The sequence below is a fragment of the Tursiops truncatus genome, chromosome 3 (assembly GCF_011762595.2).
Source record: "Tursiops truncatus isolate mTurTru1 chromosome 3, mTurTru1.mat.Y, whole genome shotgun sequence".
Lineage (NCBI taxonomy): Eukaryota > Metazoa > Chordata > Mammalia > Artiodactyla > Delphinidae > Tursiops > Tursiops truncatus.
The window spans coordinates 154,092,129-154,115,535 of record NC_047036.1 but is presented as its reverse complement, the minus strand read 5'-3'; the positions used below and the strand labels follow the sequence as shown (position 1 = coordinate 154,115,535).

Sequence of the window (23,407 nt, the reverse complement as noted above, 5' to 3'; positions counted from 1 at the left end):
GGGTTCGAGCCCTGGTCTGGGAGGATCCCACATGCCGCGGAGCAGCTAAGCCTGTGCGCCACAATTACTGAGCCTGAGTGCCACAGCTTCTGAAGCCCGAGCACCTAGAGCCTGTGCTCTGCAACGAGAAGCCACAGCAATGAGAAGCCTGCGCACTGCAACAGAGTAGCCTCCACTTGCCGCAGCTAGAGAAAGTCCGCGTGCAGCAACGAAGACCCAGTGCAGCCAAAAGTAAATAAATAAAATTTAAAAATTAAAAAAAAAAATTATACACCACAACCAAGTGGGATTTATCCCAGAAATGTAAGGTTGGTTCACCAAACTATAATAAAGAATGTAATATACTGCATTAATAAAGGACAAAAACCGCATGATCATTGCAGTCGATAAAGTGCAACACCCTTTCGTGATAGAAGCACTCAACAAACTAGGAATAGAAAGGAACTTCCTCAGCCCTCTTGAGACAAATAATCCCTTCTGTGGGATTCCTTCTGTTCCTCTTTCTAATTTCTCATGGATTAAAGGAATTAGAGGTGAAATTTCCTAACTACTTTTAAGAAACAAAGTCTTACAAAGAAAAGCCCAGAACCAAATGGCTTCACTGGTGAATTCTACCAAATAGGGAAGAATTAACGCTAGTCCTTCACAAACTCTTCCAAAAATACAAGAGAGAACACTTTCCAACTCATTCTATGAGGCCAATATTACCCTGATACCAAAACCAGACAAAGACTTCATAAGAAAACCGTAGACCGGTATCTTTTAAGAAAATAGATGCAAAACTAGACTAACTTGAAAATATTAAAGTTTAAATTTAATTTTAAAATAATTTGAGCCTCCCTTTGTTTTAAAGTTTTTTTTTCTGAATGGACCCTTACTGAGCATAAAGATTCTGCCAATGAGAGGTGACAAATGTAATATTTCTTTAGTGTTTGCCCATTCCTAAAGTTGATCAATTTTGGATTTGTTAAAATTTGTTTCCATTAAATAGAATATTTTGTGTTCAGTTGAAGTCTCATGTACATTATTAAATGTGTATAGTAAAATAATATGGACTTTTTTTAGAATGTGTGTTGAGAGCAGAATTATCATTAACCAAAAATAAGTTAAATTTGGGAGAATTCATAAAGAAAATTGGTGGAAGAGCAGGAAAAAAGAAAATCACAGATAAATAGGGATATTTCCCTGTCCAAATGCTATAATTGTATATACACCGTTGCAAGGAAGAGTTAAAGACGAAATCATAGAGTATAATCAGAGGAAAGCTAGTGTTTCTTGTTACATAAAATCATTCAGCTTTGTTGAAATATAGGAGGTGTACGGGCACAGTTACACCTTTTGGCCCATTCTGGGAATTGAAAATGTATTCACTGTGGTTGTACTAATTTTGTATCAAAGAATAAACCATTTGGGAACTCCTATGAAGTACTGGACTCTGATAGACTTTGTATTATCTTTTTATATTTTCACAGCAAGCCTTCGAGTCACTAATACTACTAGCTACATTATAAAATAGGGAAGAAAGACTCATGGAAATTCAGTAAGCTGACCAAGGCCACAAAGAGGATCAGGAAAGTCTAGAACCCAGCTTTCTCTGACTTGACAGTTTACACCATCACATATACCATACTGCCTTTTGTATAAGGAGTTCATTTTCTGAATCATCAGTTTTTAAGATAGAAAACTTCCATCTCTAGAATTCAAGATAAATTCACTCTTTGAAAAGTTAAAAGAGTGAACTGAAACATTAAAAGTGAGTAGATTAGTTTCTCTTGAAAAATCCTTCTGACTCAGATTTTGAGAACTGGGCTTTTTGCTCTGTCCTTGGGAAACTGAGAAGCAAGTCAGAAATCATTTATATTATTTATAAATATATATTACAAATGTGCATGTGTTTAGCTCCTGTTTTCTTGGCTTTGTGTACGTTTGTCTATGTGATCCCAGAGGGTAGAGCTTCTCTGACTTGGATATAGGTTGATAATTATATTTTATTATTAAAAACAAAACACTTATTAACTGGAAGGAAGGGAGTAAGGGGTTCATATTTCTAATCCAACTCATTTCTGAGTCTTCCTCTGTACTTCTGTGCTTTAGAATTTAAAGCTGTTTTCTAGACAACTTTGATCAAGTCTAAAGAACCATCTATACTGATCCAGTAATAAATTTTTTAAAAGAAGATTTTAATTTTGAAATAATTATAGACCCACGGAAAGTTGCAAAATAGTACAGAGAGGTCTCTTGTACCCATCACCCAGCTTCCCCCAATAGTAGTATAGATAGATAACTATTGTAAAATATCAAAACTAGGAAAAAATTGCACTGGTACAGTTTAAAGACCTTATTCAGATTTCTCCAGGTTTTATATGCCCTTGTGTGTACATAGTTATGTGCAATTTTATCATGACACTAATTCATTTTTGAAATTTTTACTTGTTTGACTTTTTTTTTAATAGAAGGAAAATACTCAAGCTAGAGCGTTAAGTAGTACTAACATACCTATGCACATTTTTTTCCTAGTTAGATAAAAGGTTATGAGTTTATTTTGGTATTATCCCCCCAAAACCCCCAACATTTGATTAATAGAACTAATACTACAGAATATTCATAAACTCTGAAAACATGGGCAAATACTTTTTATGTTTCCAGACTTTAAGGACACCCTATATAGATTGATCCTGAAGGTCAGAGACTTTTTTTTTTTTAATCCTTAGTAACTAGTTGACACTCATGGAATTGACCACTATCAGCAAACATTCATTTAGTTTCTAACATGTGCTGGGTTTTCTGATGGGCATCATATATATTCTCCTTTAACCCTTTGTAACGCAGAATTCCGACAGTTCAGTCTTGTGACTGCCAGAAAACAGTCTTGAACTCTGCCACCCAGCATTTATTAAAAGTCCAGTTGAGAGAATTCACTGGTGGTCCAGTGGTTAGGACTCAGTGCTTTCACTGCTGGGGCCTGGGTTCGATCCCTGGTGGGGGAACAAAGGTCCTGCAAGCTGTGCAGTGCGGCCAAAAAAAAAAAAAAAAAAAGATAAAGTCCAGTTGAGAGATTTATTGATGAGTATTTGAAGGAAGTGCAGTCTGTTCACTTCTCTAGAACCTAGAAATTGTAAGTTTTATTTGTAGATCAGTTCTGGATCAACAGAAATCAGAACTTGGACTATATAGTGTTGGCCCTCATAGTATTGGTTTTATTGACTTAGGCTTTGCTCTAGTTAAAAACTCACATTTACATATAACTTAAGGTATTTTAAAGAAAAGTTCACTTCAGTAGACTCATAAATATTAAAAGATTTTCTTGTTCGTGGTTTTGATTTTTAATTGCTGGCTCTTCTGGAGGTCTATGCCTGTAAGTAATTTGTAATTTGGCCAAGACAGGAATTTAAATGGGCCTACTGTGGGACAGTTTGTGGCATTAAGTAGCTTAGTCATGAGTTAGACATCCACCCAGCATTTGCACCCTAGCTCAAAGGGGCACTGCTGTAGAGTAACGGTCTTGCAGTGATAAAAAAATTAGAGCGAGAAAATGGCTCTTGGAAGAAAACCAGGAAATGAAGTGCTCCAAGAAAATGATGGCTTTCAAGCAGAAAGTAAAAGTATGGGAGAAACTGCTATAATGGCATTCAGGAATATGAGAAATCTTGTACTAGAAGAGCTAATGTAGCTTAGTGAGCATGAACTGTGAAGTAGAAGAGACTTAGAAAATGTAGTAAATGTTTATTTACTGCTGGAAAGTTACTCGGTTTAAAGGTACCTAATTTCTTTATTCACTTTTATTCCTGAGCATTCTGGATCTAGGAATCACTTGCTCTGTGGCTTTGGGCAAGTTGGGGGTGGGGGAGATGTGCTATTTGTTTTTTAAAAGCATTATTGCTTTGTTGCTGAGCTACTTGTTACGTATTTCCTATTGATAATCCTAGAAATAGTGGGTGACAACAGAGAAATACGCTCTCTGCTTAGGAGTCTGTAAATGTTAAGACAAATGAAGAGGGTTTTTTTTTTTAATATTTATTTATTTTTATTTGGTTGTGCCCGGTCTTATGTGCAGCAGGTGGGCTCCTTAGTTGTGGCATGCGAACTCTTAGTTGTGGCATGCATGTGGGATCTAGTTCCCTGATCAGGGATTGAACCTGGGCCCCCTGCATTGGGAGCATGGAGTCTTAACCAGTGTGCTACCAAGGAAGTCCCCAAATGAAGGGTTTTAAAGGGAGAAAAAAGCTTCTGAAATCTTTTTAGACACTAAAATGTGAAAAATTATTTTGTGTTTCTAAGACAAAACCAGTATAGAATTACCAAGTAAGGTATTGGGAGACAGGAGACTTGGCCTCTGATCCTGATTCTGCCAATAACTGGTTTTTGGCAAATCAATCACATTTGGTGCATAATAATGGAACATCTTTTTTAAAAAAAAATTTTTACAGAATAGTTTTGGATCTACAAAAAGATTATAAAGATAGTACAGAGTATTCCCATATAACCCATACCCAGTTTCTGCCATTATTAACAACATTAGTATAGTACGTTTATTATAATTAACGAACCAATATTGATAAATAATTACCAACTAAAGCCCATATTTAATTCAGATTTCCTTTGTTTTTACTTGCTGCCCTTTTTCTGTTCCATGATACCACACTACATTAGTCATCATGTCTCCTTAAGCTTCTCTTGGCTGTGACAGTTTTTTAGATTTTCTTTGTTTTTTGATGACCTTGACATATTTTGAGGACTACTGGTCAGATTATTTTGTAGCATGTCCCTCTGTTGGGATTTCTTTGATGTTTTTCTCATGACGAGAGGGAATATGGATTTTTGGGAAGAAGACCACAGAGGTTAAAGTACTGTTTTCATCATATTTTATCAAGGGTACATACTATCAACATGACCTATTACTTTGGATGTTGACCTTGATCAGCTGGCTGAGGTAGTGTTTGCTAGGTTTCTCCACTGTAAAGTTCTTGTTTTTCCCCCTTTCCATACTGTGCTCTTTGGAAGGATATCAGTATCACTATGTGTAGCCCACACGTAAGGAGTGGGGGGTTACGTTCCACCTCCTTCACAGTGGAGTATCTACATCTGTTACTTGGAATATTTCTTCATGGGAAATTTGTCTCTTCCTCATTTATTTATTTACTCAATAATATATTTGTATTGTGTAGATTCATGGGCATTTATTTTATAATTTGAGGTATAATCCAGTACCACTTATTTTGTTGCTTGTATTGTTCCAGCTTTGGCCATTGCTTTTTCTTGTGTTCTTTTGACATAGCCCCCATCACTGTGGGTGTTCTGTTTTTGTTTTGAACACTTCCCTTTTGGGCACCACAAGATGCTCCAGGCTCGTCTTGTATATTTCCTGCCCTAATCCTAGAGTCAGCCAAGGAACACTGTTTCCTTTTATTCGAGATGATATTGGAAACCAAGATCCTTGCTACTAGGTGTATTTATTGCTACTGGGGTGTAGCAGTTTCTTGTATGCCCTCTTAGCTGACAGAGCAAGGAAATATATGTGTGTATACTAACTGGTATATATGCACGTATCTATAAATACTTCTCTGTGTAATCCTCTGTATATTAAGATAAACATGAATTCATACTATAGTCTCTCTCGCCCATTACCATGAGGATTATTTTAGCCTCTTTCCCTTGCTTATCTGTAAAATTCACACACCCAACACTGAAAGTGGCTCCCACAATCCATTTATTTAGTTGTTAAATTTTGATATACATATATAGCAGTATCCGAATTCTTAACCTGTATATTCATGTGAAACAACTTACTCAACTTGAGCAGTGCTTTTGTACAGTCTGGTTTTACAGACTCCACTCATTTCCAGAGTTACTTAGGTTAACATCTTTTCCCTCCACCCCATTCAGTGAGGTTGTTTTGTATGTTTGTAATACAGTTAGATTGTTTTGTCACATCCTGTGTGCCATCCTTGGATCACTCAACCTCTTCAATGATTTTTTAAAATTTTCATACATGGGGCTTCCCTGGTGGTGCAGTGGTTAAGGATCCACCTGCCAGTGCAGGGGGCACAGGTTCGAGCCCTGGTCCGGGAAGATCCCACATGCCACCGAGCAACTAAGCCAGTGTGCCACAACTGCTGTGCCTGTGCTCTAGAGCCCGCGAGCCACAACTACTGAGCCTGCGTGCGACAACTACTGAAGCCTGCACACCTAGGTCCCATGCTCCACACAAGAGAAGCCACCACAATGAGGAACCTGCGCACTGCAACAAAGAGTAACCTCCCTCACCGCAACTAGAGAAAGCCTGTGTGCAGCAACGAAGACCCAATGTAACCAAAAATAAATAAATAAAATAAGTTTTTAAAAATATATTAAAAAATTTTTTTCATACATGAAGATTCATTCTTTGTGCTATAAAGTTTTATGGGATTTGAAAGATGGATAGTGTCATGTATCCATAATTATAGCATCATAACAGAATGGTTTCACTGCCTAAGAAAGTCCCCTGTGCTTACCTATTCAACCTGACCCCCTCCCCTAAACCTCTGACTACCACTGACTTTTTTTTTTTTTGGTATCTAGAGTTTTGCCTTTTTCAGAATGTGATCTAATTGGAATTCTATAGCATGTCACTTTTTCAGACTGGCTTCTTTCACTTAGCAATAGGCATTAAAGATTCATCCAAGTCTTTTTTTGGCTTGATAGCTCTTTTTTTTTTAATTGAAGTATAGTTTATAGTTTATTTACAATGTTGTGTTAATTTCTGCTGTATGGCAAAGTGATTCATTTTAGATAGCTCATCTTTTAATTTCTGAACAATATTCCATCGTATGGGTGTACTACAGTTTGTTTATTCATTCCCCTACTGAAGAACATTTTGGTTTCTTCAAGTTTTGGGTGCTTATGGATAAAGCTGCTATAAACATTTGTGTGTGAATTTCTGTGCATTTGTAAGCTTTCAGATCAGTTGGGCAAGTACCTGTGAGCATGATTGCTGAATCCTGTGGTAAGTCTATAGTTAGATTTGTAAGAAATTGCCAAACTGTGTTCCAGAGTGGCTGTACTATTTTGGATTTTCACCAGCAGTGAAATGAGAGTTCCCGTTACTTCACATCCTTGCCAGTTTTTTTAATCTTAGCCATGCGAATAGGTGTATAGTAGTATCTCATTGTTTTGTTTTATTTTATTTATATTTTAAAATTTATCTTTGGCTGTGTTGGGTCTTCATTGCTGCGTGCGGGCTTTCTCTAGTTGCGGCAAGTGGGGGTTATTCTTCGTTGTGGTGTGCGGGCTTCTCATTGCAGTGGCTTCTCTTGTTGCAGAGCATGGGCTCTAGGCTCGCGGGCTTCAGTAGTTGTGGCACGCAGGCTCAGTAGCTGTGGCTCGAGGGCTCTAGAGCACAGGCTCAGTAGTTGTGGCGCATGGGCTTAGTTGCTCTGCGGGATGTGGGATCTTCCTGGACCAGGGATTGAACCCGTGTCCCCTGCATGGGCAGGCAAACTCTTAACCACTGCACCACCAGGGAAGGCCCTCATTGTTGTTTTAATTTGCAGTTACTTAATGGCAAATGATGTTTTCATATGCCATCTGAATATCTTCTTTGGTGAGGTATCTGTTCAGATCTTTTGCCCATTTTATAATTGAGTGGTTTTCTTATTTTTAAAAAATATTTATTTTTTAATTTATTTGGTTGTGGGTATTAGTTGTGACATGCGGGATCTTTAGTTGCGGCATGCGGACTCCTAGTTGTGGTGTGTGGGATCTAGTCCCCTGACTAAGAATCGAACCTGGGCCCCCTGCGTTGGGAGCACGGGGTCTTTTTTTTTTTTAATTTATTTATTTTTGGCTGAGTTGGATATTTGTTGCTGCACGTGGGCTTTCTCTAGTTGCAGTGAGTAGGGGGCTACTCTTTGTTGTGGTGCACGGCCTTTGTAGTACCTTCTCTTGTTGAGGAGCACGGGCTCTAAGTGTGTGGGCTTCAGTAGTTGTGGCTTGCGGGCTCTAGAGCGCAGGCTCAGTAGTTGTGGCGCACTGGCTTAGTTGCTCCGCGGCATGTGGGATCTTCCCGGACCAGGGCTCAAACCCGTGTCCCCTGCATTGGCAGGCGGATCCTTAACCACTGTGCCACCAGGGAAGTCCGGGAGCACGGAGTCTTAACCTCTGGACCACCAGGGAAGTCCCTGTTTCCTTATTGTTGAGTTGTGTTCTTCGTACATTTTGGAAACCAGTTTATTATTAGATATGTATTTTGGAAATATTTCTCCTACCTTGTTTTGTTTTTTAATTCTCTTAAGTTTCTTCCATAGAGTTGAAGTTTTAAATTTTAATAAATTTCAGTTTAACCAATTTTTTCTTTCATGTATCTTGCTTTTTTTAATTTTTAAAAATTTATTAAAAAAACAAAACATAATGGTACAAAAAGGTTGAAAGTAAAAGAATTGGAAAAGATATACTGTGCAAATAATGTATCTTGCTTTTGATGTTGTATTGAAAACTCATTGTCAAACCCAAGATTACTTAAAATTTCTCCTGTGTTTTCATCTGGAAAGCGTAATAGTGCAACATCCTTTTTGGACTCCATTTGATATAAGGAGTGTGGGTAGGAGGATTGAAATGAGGGTGGATTTTGTTTCTTGGTAATATTGGATTTTCATTAATGAAGCAGAGAATTAATATCACCTTAAAATATATTGTCTTGAATTATTTGTAAGTGTGACCAGGTCTTTAACAAAACTTGAAATGTTTGGGCTGGCTTCATAGTGGCTCTTGGGACTAGACCTGTTTGCTGTAGCAATTTCTCGGGAGTCTTGGCAAATTACAAATGTTGAAATAGCATATGTAAAACTAGCAGTGGCTTAGGATCATCAGTGCACAGCTATGAGAATCGGTTTACCATGGTTTGGCAGTAGTGGTTCCTCCACAGCTTTACAACCCTCTGGATAATGCGAAAGTTAACAGATATGTGCCTAAGACTTCTGAAAAACTGGGTCCTGCAACTCAGGGTGTAGGGGAAACGGTGGTGGAGCGAAGTGCATTTCCTGAAGTTTGCTGGAGACTCCCTATCCCTTTGTTGTTCTTGACAGGGATGGTAGCCTTCTGCTACCTGAAAACTGTTTTCCTTTCATTGGGTCATTCTGCCTCCGCCACACAGATGCCTCCTTTCCCAGGATCTTTGGTCCACCAACCAGGGCTAGCTGTTCTGCAGTTGCACTTTCCCTCACTAAACCCTACCTGAATCCCCTATTCCAGACCACTCCCTTTAGTACCCTTACTGACTAGTCTTCCAGTCCTGTCTCTATCACACCTTCTCAGTATTCAACTACATTTTGTCTAGCATAATAGAAATATGGGATATGAATTCTTTGACTCTTATTGGTTGTGATAATGAGTAAATGATTGGGTTATTTTCATTTTACTAGTCTTAGTTATTAATATGTAAAGTAAAATTAGAGTAATACCTCAAGGGAGGTTTATGCGAAACAGTGTGCCTATGTGAAAGTGCTTTTATTAACTGGAAAACAAAGCACAAATTGATTATTCATAAACCCTAATCAGTGGTTCTCAAAGTGTGATTCCTGAGCTAGCAGCCTTTGCATCTCCTGGAACTTGTTAGAAATGTGAAGTCCTAGCCCACTGGGCCCAGCCCACATCTACTGAATCAGCAATTTTTTAAATTTATTTTTAATTTTTAAAATAAATTTATTTATTTTAGTTATTTTTGGTGGTGTTGGGTCTTTGTCACTGCGTGCAGCCTTTCTCTAGTTGTAGCGAGCGGGGGCTACTCTTTGTTGCGCTGCACGGGCTTCTCATTGCAGTGGCTTCTCTTGTGGAGCAAGGGCTCCAGGCACGCAAGCTTCAGTGGTTGTGGTATGCGGGCTCAGTAGTTGTGGCTCGTGGGCTCTAGAGCACAGGCTCAATAGTTGTGGCGCACGGGCTTAGTTGCTCCACGGCATGTAGGATCTTCCTGGACCAAGGCTCAAACCTGTGTCCCCTGCATTGGCAGGCGGATTTCTCTTTTTGAATTTTATTTAATTTATTTTTTTATGTAGCAGGTTCTTATTAGTTATCCATTTTATACATATTAGTGTATATATGTCGATCCCAATCTCCCAATTCATCCCACCACCACCACCACCACTACTACCCCACCCCCGGCAGGCAGTTTCTTAACCACTGCGCCACCAGGGAAGCCCGTGATTTGTTTTAAAAAGCCCCCTGATGGGGGCTTCCCTGGTGGCGCAGTGGTTGGGAGTCTGCCTGCCGATGCAGGGGACGCGGGTTTGTGCCCCGGTCCGGGAGGATCCCGCATGCCGCGGAGCGGCTGGGCCCGTGAGCCATGGCTGCTGAGCCTGTGCTCCGCCGCAACGGGAGAGGCCGCAACGGTGAGAGGCCCGCGTACCGCAAAAAAAAAAAAACAAAAACAAAAAAAAAGCCCCCTGATGCATGCTAAAGTTTGAGAAGCACTGCCTTATATAAAATTATGCTTAACCTAAGGACAGTTGTATTAGTCTGCTTGGACTGCCGTAACAGTACCACAGGCTGGGTGGCGTAAAAAACAGAAATTTATTTTCTCACGGTCTGGAGTCTGGAAGTCCATGATCAGGGCATTGGCAGAGTTGGTTTCTGGTGTGGACTTTCTCCTCGGCTTGCAGAGAGCCACCATCTTGTTGTGTCCTCTCACATGGACTTATGTGCACACGGACTTCTGGCTCTCTTCATCTTATATAGATTCCAGGCCTATCGGATTAGACCTTATGACCTCTTTTAACCTTAATTACTTCCCTAAAGGTCCTATCTCCAAATATTACATTGGGAGTTAGGGCTTCAACATGTGAATGGGGGGAGGGGGGCACAGTTAAGCCCACAACAGCAATGTATCAACAAATTAAAAATTATTGGGAAAAAAAAATCAGGCTTACCTTTTTAAAAGGTAAGTAGTTAGCTCATCTCCCTGATTAGCTTTTCCTTGAGCAGCGATTTTCCAGCATCAGTACTTAGTCCGGATTAATCCACTGGTTTTGTGCTTCATTTAATTACTACTAGGCTTACCACATTTTGTCTTTTAAAAAGTTTTAACAATTGTATGCATATATTGTTTTAGCTATGTTTTGGGCTAATTTGGTTTTGTAGCTTATCCCTGGGAACCCAGCTACCATTTATAGCATTGTTTCTGTGAGGACTTGGGAGTTGTATAGAGTTGATTTAGATAAAAGTGTTGAATCAACCTGTTTAGTTTTAGAGAATCCCTTGTAGTTGTAAATGAAAGCAATGTTGCTGTGCCATTGTATATTATTTTGATAGTAGAGAATAGAGGCCTTTCCAGTGAATAAATGAAATTAGTGATATTCCTAGTATATTAGAAACTAGAGCAGAATGTTGACATTGAGAGTTTCTCCTAAAAACTAATACCAGTCCTAGGAAACATTATCAATGATTTTATTTAGCACTTTTTTTTTTAGCACATTTATTTTCTGCACTGCCTAAATGCTAAGCATTTAGGAATCCAGTGAACTTTACCTTCTTTCATTTTGTGAAAACAGTACCCAAGATATGTAAATAAAAGAAATACCACCAAATGATATGTGAAAATCTAGTTCTACATACTGTTACTCACTTTAAAGGATTATAGAGTTTATAAGGAATTAGGCGTCAAATTCAGCATTGGAATAAGTTGATGTATAAGACACCAAAAAAAATTAAGCTATTTTCTTTTTTTAAATTTTTAAAAAAATTTTTTATTTTATTTATTTATTTTTGGCTGTGTTGGGTCTTCGTTGCTGCACGCGGGCTTTCTCTAGTTGCGGCAAGCAGGGGCTACTCTTCGTTGTGGTGCGTGGGCTTCTCATTGCAGTGGCTTCTCTTGTTGAAGAACGCGGGCTCTAGGCGCGTGGGCTTCAGTAGTTGTGGCTCACGGGCTCTAGAGTGCAGGCTCAGTAGTTGTGGCACACAGGCTTAGTTGCTCCATGGCATGTGGGATCTTCCTGGACCAAGGCTCAAACCCGTGTCTCCTGCATTGGCAGGCGGATTCTTAACCACTGCACCACTAGGGAAGCCCCTAAAATCTTTTTTATTGTAGTAAAAACGCTTATCATAAGACTTACCATATTAACCATTGTTAAGTTCAGTGGCATTAAGTACATTCTCATTGTTGTGCAGCTTTCACCTCCATCCATCTCCAGAGAGAACTCTTTTCGTCTTGGAGAATTGAAACTCTATACTACCTACTACCAAATCTTTTTGTGCATCCATGTGGCTCAGTTTTTATATCTTTAGGTCTGCGGTTTTGGGAAAAGGACCAACTACCATCCATGACAGTCTAATACAATACATAAGGCACTTACAGGCTTAGAAAATAAGAGGTAAAGATAGCTGGTCTGTGGTTTAATATATTTTTTTGTTGAGTCTTAAAACACTAATTTAAAACCATATCTACACTTGATGGTCTTTGGACAAGAGCAGCAGCATCTAAATTAAGTGTTTAATGTGAGGCTAGTTAGCTCCTCTGTTACTTCATTGTAATGTTTTAACTCATTTAAACTAACCTGTAAAAGGGGCTTTGTCCATTGTAGAGCTCTTTACAAATGCAGGAATTTAGTTTGAAATTGTATCTGAACACCATAAATTTGTGTAGCCAACATGATATTCTATATGGGGACACCTGTTTATGTTTGAGTTTTATTTTGAAATTTTTATTGAAATTGAATCTTTTAACTAACTGATTTTAGGAAAACCGCTTTATCATTCTGGATTCACTTTCTTTATCTGTAAAATGAACTACAATGAAGTTCTGATTTGAAAGCCTTAATTTTAAATAAGAGAGGGGTTAGGGCTTCCCTGGGGGCGCAGTGGTTGAGAGTCCGCCTGCCGATGCTGGGGACACAGGTTTGTGCCCCGGTCTGGGAAGATCCCACATGCCGCGGAGTGGCTGGGCCCATGAGCCATGGCTGCTGAGCCTGTGCGTCCGGAGCCTGTGCTCCGCAACCGGAGAGGCCACAACAGTGAGAGGCCCGCGTACCGCAAAGAAAAAAAAACAAATAAATGAGAGAGGGGTTAGTGATCTTACAAAATTTTTTTAAAAGGAGGTGATGCATTTAACTGTACCCTTTTTTATATTTAGATCATGGAAGGGAAGTGGTTGCTGTGTGTGTTACTGGTGCTTGGAACTGCTCTTGTTCAGGCTCATGATGGACATGAAGATGATGTGATTGACATTGAGGATGACCTTGATGATGTCATTGAAGAGGTAGAAGACTCAAAACCGAAAGCAGATACCAGCACTCCTCCATCTCCAAAGGTTTGAAGTGGTCTTTGAATCTATTCATTTTGCCTCTTGAGATAACCAAAGGATGAAGGTAAATTTTGGATCCTTATCACAGGGAAAGCAAAATTTGCTAAAATTTTTATTGATCTCTCTGTCAGCCTTTGTTATATTGTCCCAAAGATAAGTTATATGGATTGAATTCGAGGGCCAGCTATGAAAGTTTGAAAGCAAATCAAGAGAATAGATCCTACTGAGAAAGGAGTGTTGCTGAATATTTCAATTCTTAATTCATTTTTATATTTAACACAGGTCACCTACAAAGCTCCAGTTCCAACAGGGGAAGTGTATTTTGCTGATAGCTTTGACAGAGGAACTCTGTCAGGGTAAGTGTTTCTTAGGGGGAAAAAATCTTAGAGGCAGACATCATATAAATAAGATGGGATAGTGTATTCCTTTTTGGATATTATTTTATATAGTGAAATGTCTAACTATTTTATATCTTTCATCCCTTTTAGGAAAATAGTGTTTTAGAACATGTGGCTCTTGCTTCCATATCTTTTCCCTTCACCCTGTATTTTGTTCTTTGAGAAAGTTGTTTTCTCTTGAGTCTTAAAAGGTGAAATTATTTCATGGGTTTGGTACTTTTTCTTACAGATTTTTGAGTTGAGTACAATATATTATCACTACTTGAATGACATTTAAAAGTTGAAAGTACAGTGGTTAGGTAGGCTAAGAAGAGCTGGATAGTTCCTATTTTTGTTATTGTTTACATTGTTTCTTTTTACAGGCCAACTATAATTTGAATCTTAATTTAGGGGTATGTCTTAATTACAGGTGGATTTTATCCAAAGCCAAGAAAGATGACACTGATGACGAAATTGCCAAATATGACGGTGAGAGTTGCATTTGATTTAGATATAATAGCAGATTGAGGTTTGATGTATTTCCATAGTATCTCTCAAGACTAGTTTAAAAGGAGTATGTATAGGGCTTCCTTGGTGGCGTAGTGGTTGAGAGTCCGCCTGCCGATGCAGGGGACACGGGTTCGTGCCCTGGTCCGGGAAGATCCCACATGCCGCGGAGCGGCTGGGCCCGTGAGCCATGGCCGCTGAGCCTGCGCGTCCGGAGCCTGTGCTCCGCAACGGGAGAGGCCACAACAGTGAGAGGCCCATGTACCGGGGAAAAAAAAAAAAAAGAGTATGTATACATTTTAAGATTTTTCACTGGAAGTTTGCTTTCTTTGTGTGTTCTATTATATTTTATAGGGTTAGACCTGTTTAATGTTTATTTTTACACCATAAAATGGAAGGAGATTTGTTACCCATGGTGCTGTATTTTGGAAATGGAAGGTCTTTTCTAGGCATTGGTAGAATGAATGTGCTATAGGTTTTTAAAAACCATATCCTAATATTTGTCAATTATGTGTGTTTAATATTAATAGACCAGCTCTCAGAGGTAAATGGAACATGTTAAACATTTGTCAGTATGATGGATTTGCACAACTTGGAGTTTTGTTTGTTACGATTTTAGGATCTTCAGAGGTGTAATTAGGGAGTGGGACCTTTTTGTTGTCTTGCAGGAAAATGGGAGGTAGATGAAATGAAGGAAACAAAACTTCCAGGCGATAAAGGACTTGTATTGATGTCTCGAGCCAAGCATCATGCTATCTCTGCTAAACTGAACAAGCCTTTCATCTTTGATACCAAGCCTCTCATTATTCAGTGAGTGAAACAATTGCTTGATAGACCCTTTCTAGGAAGAGTGAAGACATTATATTATAAAACTATTACTCTATGTAAAAAAAAATTATGAGAATAATTACATGCTACAGTAGGAATTTTAGGATGTATTTAAGCATCCTGTAATGTAACATTTTTTTCATGCCCAGTAAATTATTTTGAAATAAATCAGCTATTTTTCCTACTGATAGCAAATGAACTTCTGGATTTTGCAAATAGTATTTACTGGGAATCTGCATTAAGATTTAATTTTCTTTTACTTATTTAATTTTGGGGGATTGGGTAAGTATAACAATAGAAGATGGAATCTTCACATATGACCTATGATAAAACATGTGACCGAAGTGGGGGAAAGGGAAATAAATTAAGAAATTTGATCTTTCAAAATGCCATATGGTCTCTGCCTTTCTCTCTGAAATTAGGTATGAGGTTAATTTCCAAAATGGAATAGAATGTGGTGGTGCCTATGTGAAACTACTTTCCAAAACCCCAGAGCTCAACCTGGTAGGTACTTCCTATTTCTTTATGTGGCCTCCCACAGTTACCTTTTAAGAATCTCAGAGAAAAGGAAAGAAAATTTTCTAAGACCAGTGAAAATAAGACCGTTTCTCCTGCTGCTGTTGAAATATTTTGGAGGCTGGAAATACTGACCTTGACATTTCTGTGCTTTTTATTTGAAATGTAAATTTCAAAGCTGTTTTGTTTTATCCTTGGTTTCTGTCCTGTGTAATTTTTAGTTTTAGCAAACTTATTTCTTTGTTTTATGAAAGAAGCAGTAACTATCTAGGTATATGCATTATTTTGTGTTTTTAAGCACTTTCATATATTCTCATGTAAAATTTCCCGGTAATTTCTGGTTATTCCTTTTCACTGGTATCTGTACAAACCTCATAAATGAATAAACTTTTCCTGTAATAGGACACTATTTGGGATTTTATAAGAGGACATATCACACTTTTGAAAGGTTGCTTTTCAACACTTTGAGTTACTTAATCCATTTTTGTTTCTGAAGGATCACTTCCACGACAAGACCCCTTACACGATTATGTTTGGTCCAGATAAATGTGGAGAGGACTATAAATTGCACTTCATCTTTCGCCACAAAAACCCCAAAACGGGTGTATATGAAGAAAAGCATGCTAAGAGGCCAGATGCAGATCTGAAGACCTATTTTACTGATAAGAAAACACATCTTTATACATTAAGTAAGAAAAACTATTAATAAATTTTGGTTTTTATGGCCCTACACATTTATCATCCATTTAATTTAAAGATTGTAAGCCTGCAAATAAGAATCTCTGTTGACTTAATATTAGTTGTGAGAAGAACTTAATTTCTCAGCACTAAAATGTCTCTTCCTTAGGTTGAATTGAGAGCTAGGGTTTGAAACAATTTTAAGAATAAGATTGTATGTCCCATAAAGAGCTTCTTTGCTTGATCCTCACCCTTCATTTCCTCCCTTTGTTTATTTTCTTGTTGATGGGATGTTAAGTTATAGGACATACAATAGAAATATGTGTACAGTTTTTTTCAAAGTATCTTCTAGTTGAACTTGTTTGGATGCTCCAACACCTAGACAGTTGAGTTTAATCATTTGGACATTGGAATGGGTCTTTTTATTTAATGAAGTTTTTCCTGCTGCTTTGAGATCACATATAGACATGCCTCTTTTCCTAAAGAATGCAATAACCTTTCTTCTTTATAACAAAAGTAATATATATTCAGCATAGGAATTTAAAAGGAAAAAGAAAGCAAAAAGAAAACAAAATTATCTGAAATATCAACACTGTGATATGTATTTGGCTATATGTGAATAAACATGTATATATGTATAGACACATGTAATTTTTATTAGAAGTTAAGTGTGCTATATTTCACTTTTTCTCTTCACAAAAGCATGAGAATCTTTCTGTGAGAGTAGATATCACTGATAACATTGATAACCTTCATTGTCATTGAGGATAGCAGCATAGTACTCTGTCATTTTCCATAGTACTCTGGATGTTCTGTGACCTAGTCAGTTGCCTATTAGGCTTTTAGATGTAGGATCCAGGCTTTAGCATAATTCACACTTAAGATACCTTTATGGATTTAAAATTATGTTTGCATTCTTCACTGGATTCCAAAAGTACAACCTGAGTAGACACGTGGTTTAATAAACCACATGTAATTGAAATTTTGTGTAATTTGAAATTTGGGCAACATAGTGGTAATACCAACTCAAAAAATGAGGAAATGGGCCTTTTCTGTTGGGGGACAGTTATAATAAGTAAACTTATTTGCCTGTTGACTGGTGTGTAACCATTTGTGTCAAACCAATATTGCATTAGTTTATGTACCTTTGTTTTTTTTGATGTTTTTAATGTTCATACATGGAATCTTTTGGTGTGTAAAAATTTTACCTGTCATTTGTTCTAATTCCTAAAAACCTGAAGAACTAACATTTACGACTTACAGATAAGGAAAAAGCGTGCTAACTTGCATAAGGCTCCATGACCATGTTCTAACGCCCAAGGTCTTTACTCCATGCTTCTGCTTTCTGTTAGAAATATGATTGTTTGTGTTGTGGTAAAGAGAGCTTGGGAATGAGTGGCTAATTAACTTTTTAAAATTGCATTTAATTTTTTCAGTCTTGAATCCAGATAATAGTTTTGAAATATTAGTGGACCAGTCTGTTGTAAACAGTGGGAATCTGTTAAATGACATGACTCCTCCTGTAAATCCTTCACGTGAAATTGAGGACCCAGAAGACCGGAAGCCTGAAGATTGGGATGAAAGACCAAAAATACCAGATCCTGATGCTGTCAAGCCAGATGACTGGTGAGTCTTTGGGACCTGTCTTTGAATGCAGTGGAGCATTTCATACATTCCATTTGGCTTGAACAATTGAATGGTGGTTGAAATCTGATAATTTGGATAATCTGTGATGCAGTCTAAATGTTAGGAAAAATGTAGACTACTATAGCTGAAAATAGTAGTGACCACCTAGTGATTACTAGGGCCATCGTGATCATCTGGGCTGCCTCATACCATTTTACAAGCCACCAAATGCTGAAACTGATGATAGAGTTTGCCTGTGGTGACACGGTTGGTTTGTGGCAGAACCTCAGGTCTTTTGGCCTGGCCTTTCCAATGCTACTATGAATTCACATTTAAAGCTGGAGTCCTAAAATTTTAAATTTTAATTTGAAAAATAACCTTTTTACTATTTAAACAATACTCAGGAGATCTCTGCTCCGTGGTGAGCACTGGAATACAAAACCACAAGCACACCAGCTGCCTACACAACTCCCAGTCTAGTTGTGAGACAGGCACTTGAAGTTGGCATGCATGGGATGAATGGTCTAATATGTGTTACTTGTGACCAGAGCACCAGGTATACCTAACTTCAGTAGTTTCTTGGAGTTGGGCAAATCAAATTGAGAACTGAAAGTGGGCAAGAGTTAACTTAACTGGTGAAGATGGAAAATGGTATTCCCTGGTTGAAGGAGAATATCAGGTGCAAAAGTAGAGGAATAGGAGTGAGCTTAACACGTGTGAGGGAAATTGAGTAGCCTTTTACATAAAGTGCAAATTAGAGAGTGGTAAGAAAAGAAAACAGGTGGGTTGTACTCTTGTATGTGACCATCTTTGAACTCTGGTATGGTGACTTTTGGAAATGTCAGGAAGTGAACAAAGAGAAGTGATAAAACTGATCTTCCACTTGTAAGTATCCTCTTAGGCTTCACAGTTAAATTCTAGTTGATACTTTTATGCTGCACTGGTGTAGTGGGTGAGTTTATTTGTATATTTGGTGAACATTAGATTTCGACTCAGCCTTGTTCAGTATTGTATTCCTTAACTAGCTGTTTTATTTTGGGGGTGGAGAAGTGAATGTTCAGCTTGAAAGATCAGCTGAATGATATACAAGTTTAAGTTCTTACACAATTTTAAACTAGCAAATTTCAAAACCAAGCATAATCCTGACCAAGAATAGAAGATGTCTCTGCTTACCAGCTAAAGTGGCTCTAACAATAACTGCATAAAGCTTTGAAATTAGGTACTTCTTGATGAACTTTTAAGGGTAACTGAGTCATAATTCACATGCTAAAATCCACCCTTTAAAGTGTACAGTTCAGTGGTTTTACAGTATGTTTGCAGTGTTGTGCAACCATCACCACTGTCTAATTCCAGAACATTTTTATCACCCAAAAAGAAGCCCATACCCATGAAGCAGTTACTCCGTATTTCTCCCTTCCACCAGCCCCTGGCAACCACTAATCTGCCTTCTGTCTCTGTGGATTTGCCCATTCTGGATATAGAATAATATAATATGTGGTCCTTTGTGTCTAGCTTCTTTTGCTCAGCATAATGTTTTTAAGACTCATCCATGTTGAAGCATGGATTAGTACTTCATTCCTTTTTATGACTGAAGACTGTTCCATTGTGTGGATAATACCACATTTTATTTATCCATTCCTTATTTGATTGACATTTAGGGTGTTTCCCTTTTTTGGCTGTGGTTATGAATAATGCTGCTATGAACATTCATGTATAGGTTTTTGGGTGAATATACATTTTCATTTCTCTTGGGTATATTCCTAGGAGTGGAATTGTTGGGTCATATGGTAATGACGTTTAACTTTTTGAGGGACTGCCAAACTGTTTTCCAAAGTGGCTGTACCATTTTACTTGCTCACAATCAATGTATGAGGGTTTCATTTTCTCCACATCCTTGCCAATACTTAGTTTTATCAGTTTTTTTATTATAGCCATCCTACTGGGTATGAAGTGGTATCTTATTGTGGTTTTGATTTGCATTTCTCTGATGGCTAATGATGTTGAACATATTTTCATGTGCTTATTGGGCATTTCTATGTCTGAAGAAATGTCTATTCAATCCTTTGCTGGTTTTTAAACTGAGTTGTCTTTTTATTATCAGGTTGTAAGAGTTCTTTATAAATTCTGCATACTAGGCCCTTGTATATGATTTTAGATATTTATAGGAGGAACTATTTTAAGTTTTTTGATTAAGTAAGGCCTACATATTTTTAGATTGCCCTGTTTCAGATTCACAAAGTGGGACCACATTGTGATTCTCTGGCCAATGTTGTCAGTAATTGGCTTTTTCTTTTGTGTTTAAGGGATGAAGATGCCCCTGCTAAGATTCCAGATGAAGAAGCCACAAAGCCTGAAGGCTGGTTAGATGATGAACCTGAATATGTACCTGACCCAGATGCAGAGAAGCCAGAGGATTGGTATGAGCTTTAGTTAACTTTTGAAATTGCCTGCTTTTTTATTGAAGTAAAAGTTAATACTTAAATACAGCTAACTGCTCAAATTTAAGTGTAGAGCTCAACAAACTAAATTGATTACATTTTCATCTCTTTTTTTAAATGCATCTGTCATGAAAAACCCTTATTACTGGAAATGTGGAAACAAGATGATGCTCTGTAGTACTGACATTGTGAAAGTATTTCTGCAGGATTTCAGGGAAGCCCTGGGGCAGCTTTTCACAGTCCTGCATCACAGAACCCATTTGTAGTTTGTTTGTATCTCCACAGGGATGAAGATATGGATGGAGAATGGGAGGCTCCTCAGATTGCCAACCCTAAGTGTGAGTCGGCTCCTGGGTGTGGTGTCTGGCAGCGACCTATGATTGACAACCCTAATTATAAGGGCAAATGGAAGCCGCCCATGATTGACAATCCTAACTACCAGGTTTGTACCTCTCTGTGGTTTCATAGATCTCTTTGTGTTCAGATAGAAGTTTTGTCTATAGTGAGGCTGCCAGGTTGATCCCCTGTATTCAAACTATTGAATTGAAAACAAAGTAAACTTCAAAATTGAGAGAAAACTTGTGTGTTAAGTGTTGAAAAGGTAAACCTAGAAACTAGAAAGAACTTTCATAATTGCTTTGTAACTTGTGTTTAAAAGCAAACAAAAAATAGAAAACTTGTGGTTTGGGCACCCTGCTGCCATGTGGATCCAACTTGGCAATCTCTGTGGTAGGGTGGATAGAGGATTATGATGGGAGTTGGTTCCCTGACCACAAGTCAGGGAACACAAGTCAGCTCATTGCTTGACCTCAGTATCTTCAACTATAAAAAGACTGTGAGGCTCAAATGAGATGGTAATACAGGTGGTGATATTTTAAAGCTTTAAGTTTACTATGGAAATGTAACAACTCAGACCCTGGTCTCACTTCTGTTTCTGTTCTAGTCAAATTATTTAAAATCATGAATTTCTACTCTGTCACACTTCAAAACGTAAAGTGTAGGTCTGTATCTCTATGTATCTACTATGTATATACTTTTCTGTTTTTAAATGTACTTGTGCAATCAATAAGATAAGTTAAAAATTGCGCTTTAGCTGTTTTGTTGATGGCCATTTAGGTGAATTGCCATTTTTTGCTTTTAGAGTCCTTGCTGCAGTAATTTTCCTTGTAAATGTCTGAGTATATGTGGTAACTATTTCTCTAGGTAGTTATCTGAGGTGAAATATCTGGTTGAAGATTGTGTACATTTTAAATCACCACTGAAGGAGTCTGTACTGATTTATGCTCCCACTCCTACCAGCAGTTAGTTGATAAGAGTGGAGGCTGTTGGAATGTGCCAGGTAGAGCAAGGTGTTTGGATCAAGGTCATGGATGAAATTGAAAGTAGCTGGAGTCCAGATGTCTTAGAGGCATCAGTAGCATTTATTGTTTTCTTCCTGTTACTTAAGTTTTACAAAGTCAGCACTTAACTCGCAGGTAATGCAGAATTCATCTTAATTCTTATTTAGGTTCACCATAAATTTGTGGTGATCATTATCTGAAATGATTTTTTTTAATATTTTTCTCTAGGGAATCTGGAAACCCCGGAAAATACCAAATCCAGATTTCTTTGAAGATCTGGAGCCTTTCAAGATGACTCCTTTTAGTGCTATTGGTTTAGAACTGTGGTCTATGACCTCAGACATTTTTTTTGACAACTTTATTGTTTCTGGTGATAGAAGAGTAGTTGATGATTGGGCCAATGATGGATGGGGTCTGAAGAAAGCTGCGGATGGGGCTGCTGAGGTTTGTGCTTGCTTGTTTATTGTGCATTTATGTCTTTTATTACAGGTAACTAATTGCTTCTGTTGTGAAAAGCTATCTTCTAAGATTTGTCTTTTTCCTTTTTGGGGGATGTTGGCATAGAAAGTGTGACCTTTGTCTGCTAAAGACAAAACACTGGGGCTTTGGACATGATTTCATTAGGCCAATATAATGGCTTTAGAGTCTGTATTTGTAGGGTATTTTTTTTTTAATTGTGTTAAGATACATTTAACAGGGATTGACATATACACACTACTATGTATAAAATAGATATCTAAAAAGAACCTACTGTATTGCACAGGGAACTCTATTCAATTCTATTCTGTAATGACCTATATGGGAATAGACTCTAAAAAGAGTGGATATATGTATAATTAACTCACTTTGCTGTACAGCAGAAACTAACACAACATTATAAATCAACTGTACTCCAATTTAAAAAAAATTTTTTTAAGATATTTAACAAAATTTGCCATTTAGGGTATATGCTAATGCACTCTTAAATACTGAATCTTGGTTTACCCAATAAGTGGAATTTTCACATAATTGGTCATAAGGCCAAGATGGGAATTGGAGAGACATTGAGATCAAGAAATTCTTCATTCACTGGTCCCTGAGGTTAAGGAAACCTTTGTAGGTGATTAAGAAGCCAGCTTTCACACCTAGGAAGGAGAAATCCCCTTGATGATAAAGAGAGCAGGAAAATCAAAATTTTTCTCTTATTTCCTTTTTACATTGTGTGAACATCTAGGCTTGAATCCTCTGAAAAAGGTGCCTGAGTAGTGCCATGCGGTAATTGAACAGTGGGACAGTACAGCCTGTATTTAGTGTCAAAAGCCAAAACTTGAAATGAGTCCTGTCTTGTTTTTCAGCCAGGTGTAGTGGGGCAGATGATTGAGGCAGCCGAGGAGCGCCCATGGCTCTGGGTGGTCTACGTTTTGACTGTAGCTCTGCCCGTATTTCTTGTCATCCTCTTCTGCTGTTCTGGAAAGGTATGAGTTGTTGCTCGTTTGCTTTTGCTTTGTTTTTTTATTTTGATTCACCCTTATATTGTTAAAAATAACTAAGATACGTTGCCTGAGGTTTTTCTTTGTAGCAGCTCAGTAGTGACTGGGCCACATTTGGTGTTGACTTCTGAAACCCTGTTCACTACTTTCAGTGGCCATTTATTGTGCCCAGATGGAAGTAGGATTGTTAGCCCCTCGGTTTCTAATAGTATTAGCCTACTATATTACTCTCCTTCACATTTGGCAGAAGCTTTCTGAAAGAAAAGAGAAAACAACTTAGAGATATAAAACTGAGCCATCTGGGCACAAACTAGCTTTTCCTTCTGGCATAGCTGTTTCTATTCATATACTTTATAATTCAGTC

At 38.0% G+C, this 23,407-nt stretch overlaps 1 protein-coding gene across 2 annotated transcripts in view; it reads left to right on the top strand.

The window, feature by feature from the left end:
• The window catches only part of CANX (calnexin), a 32,325-nt gene that overhangs the window by 3,891 nt on the left and 5,027 nt on the right, over positions 1 to 23,407 (top strand). Inside the window, exons 2-12 of one of the 2 annotated variants that reach the window (XM_004312950.3) lie at positions 13,094 to 13,270; positions 13,547 to 13,620; positions 14,072 to 14,130; positions 14,817 to 14,958; positions 15,399 to 15,480; positions 15,989 to 16,181; positions 17,607 to 17,796; positions 20,100 to 20,213; positions 20,520 to 20,676; positions 21,803 to 22,018; positions 22,909 to 23,028. In XM_004312950.3, the coding sequence (XP_004312998.1) occupies positions 13,097 to 13,270; positions 13,547 to 13,620; positions 14,072 to 14,130; positions 14,817 to 14,958; positions 15,399 to 15,480; positions 15,989 to 16,181; positions 17,607 to 17,796; positions 20,100 to 20,213; positions 20,520 to 20,676; positions 21,803 to 22,018; positions 22,909 to 23,028 (1,521 nt within the window). In that variant the 5' untranslated portion in view covers positions 13,094 to 13,096. Of the gene's footprint in view, positions 1 to 13,093; positions 13,329 to 13,546; positions 13,621 to 14,071; positions 14,131 to 14,816; positions 14,959 to 15,398; positions 15,481 to 15,988; positions 16,182 to 17,606; positions 17,797 to 20,099; positions 20,214 to 20,519; positions 20,677 to 21,802; positions 22,019 to 22,908; positions 23,029 to 23,407 lie in introns of those variants that run through there. The other variant, XM_073802894.1, reaches the window with a different exon arrangement.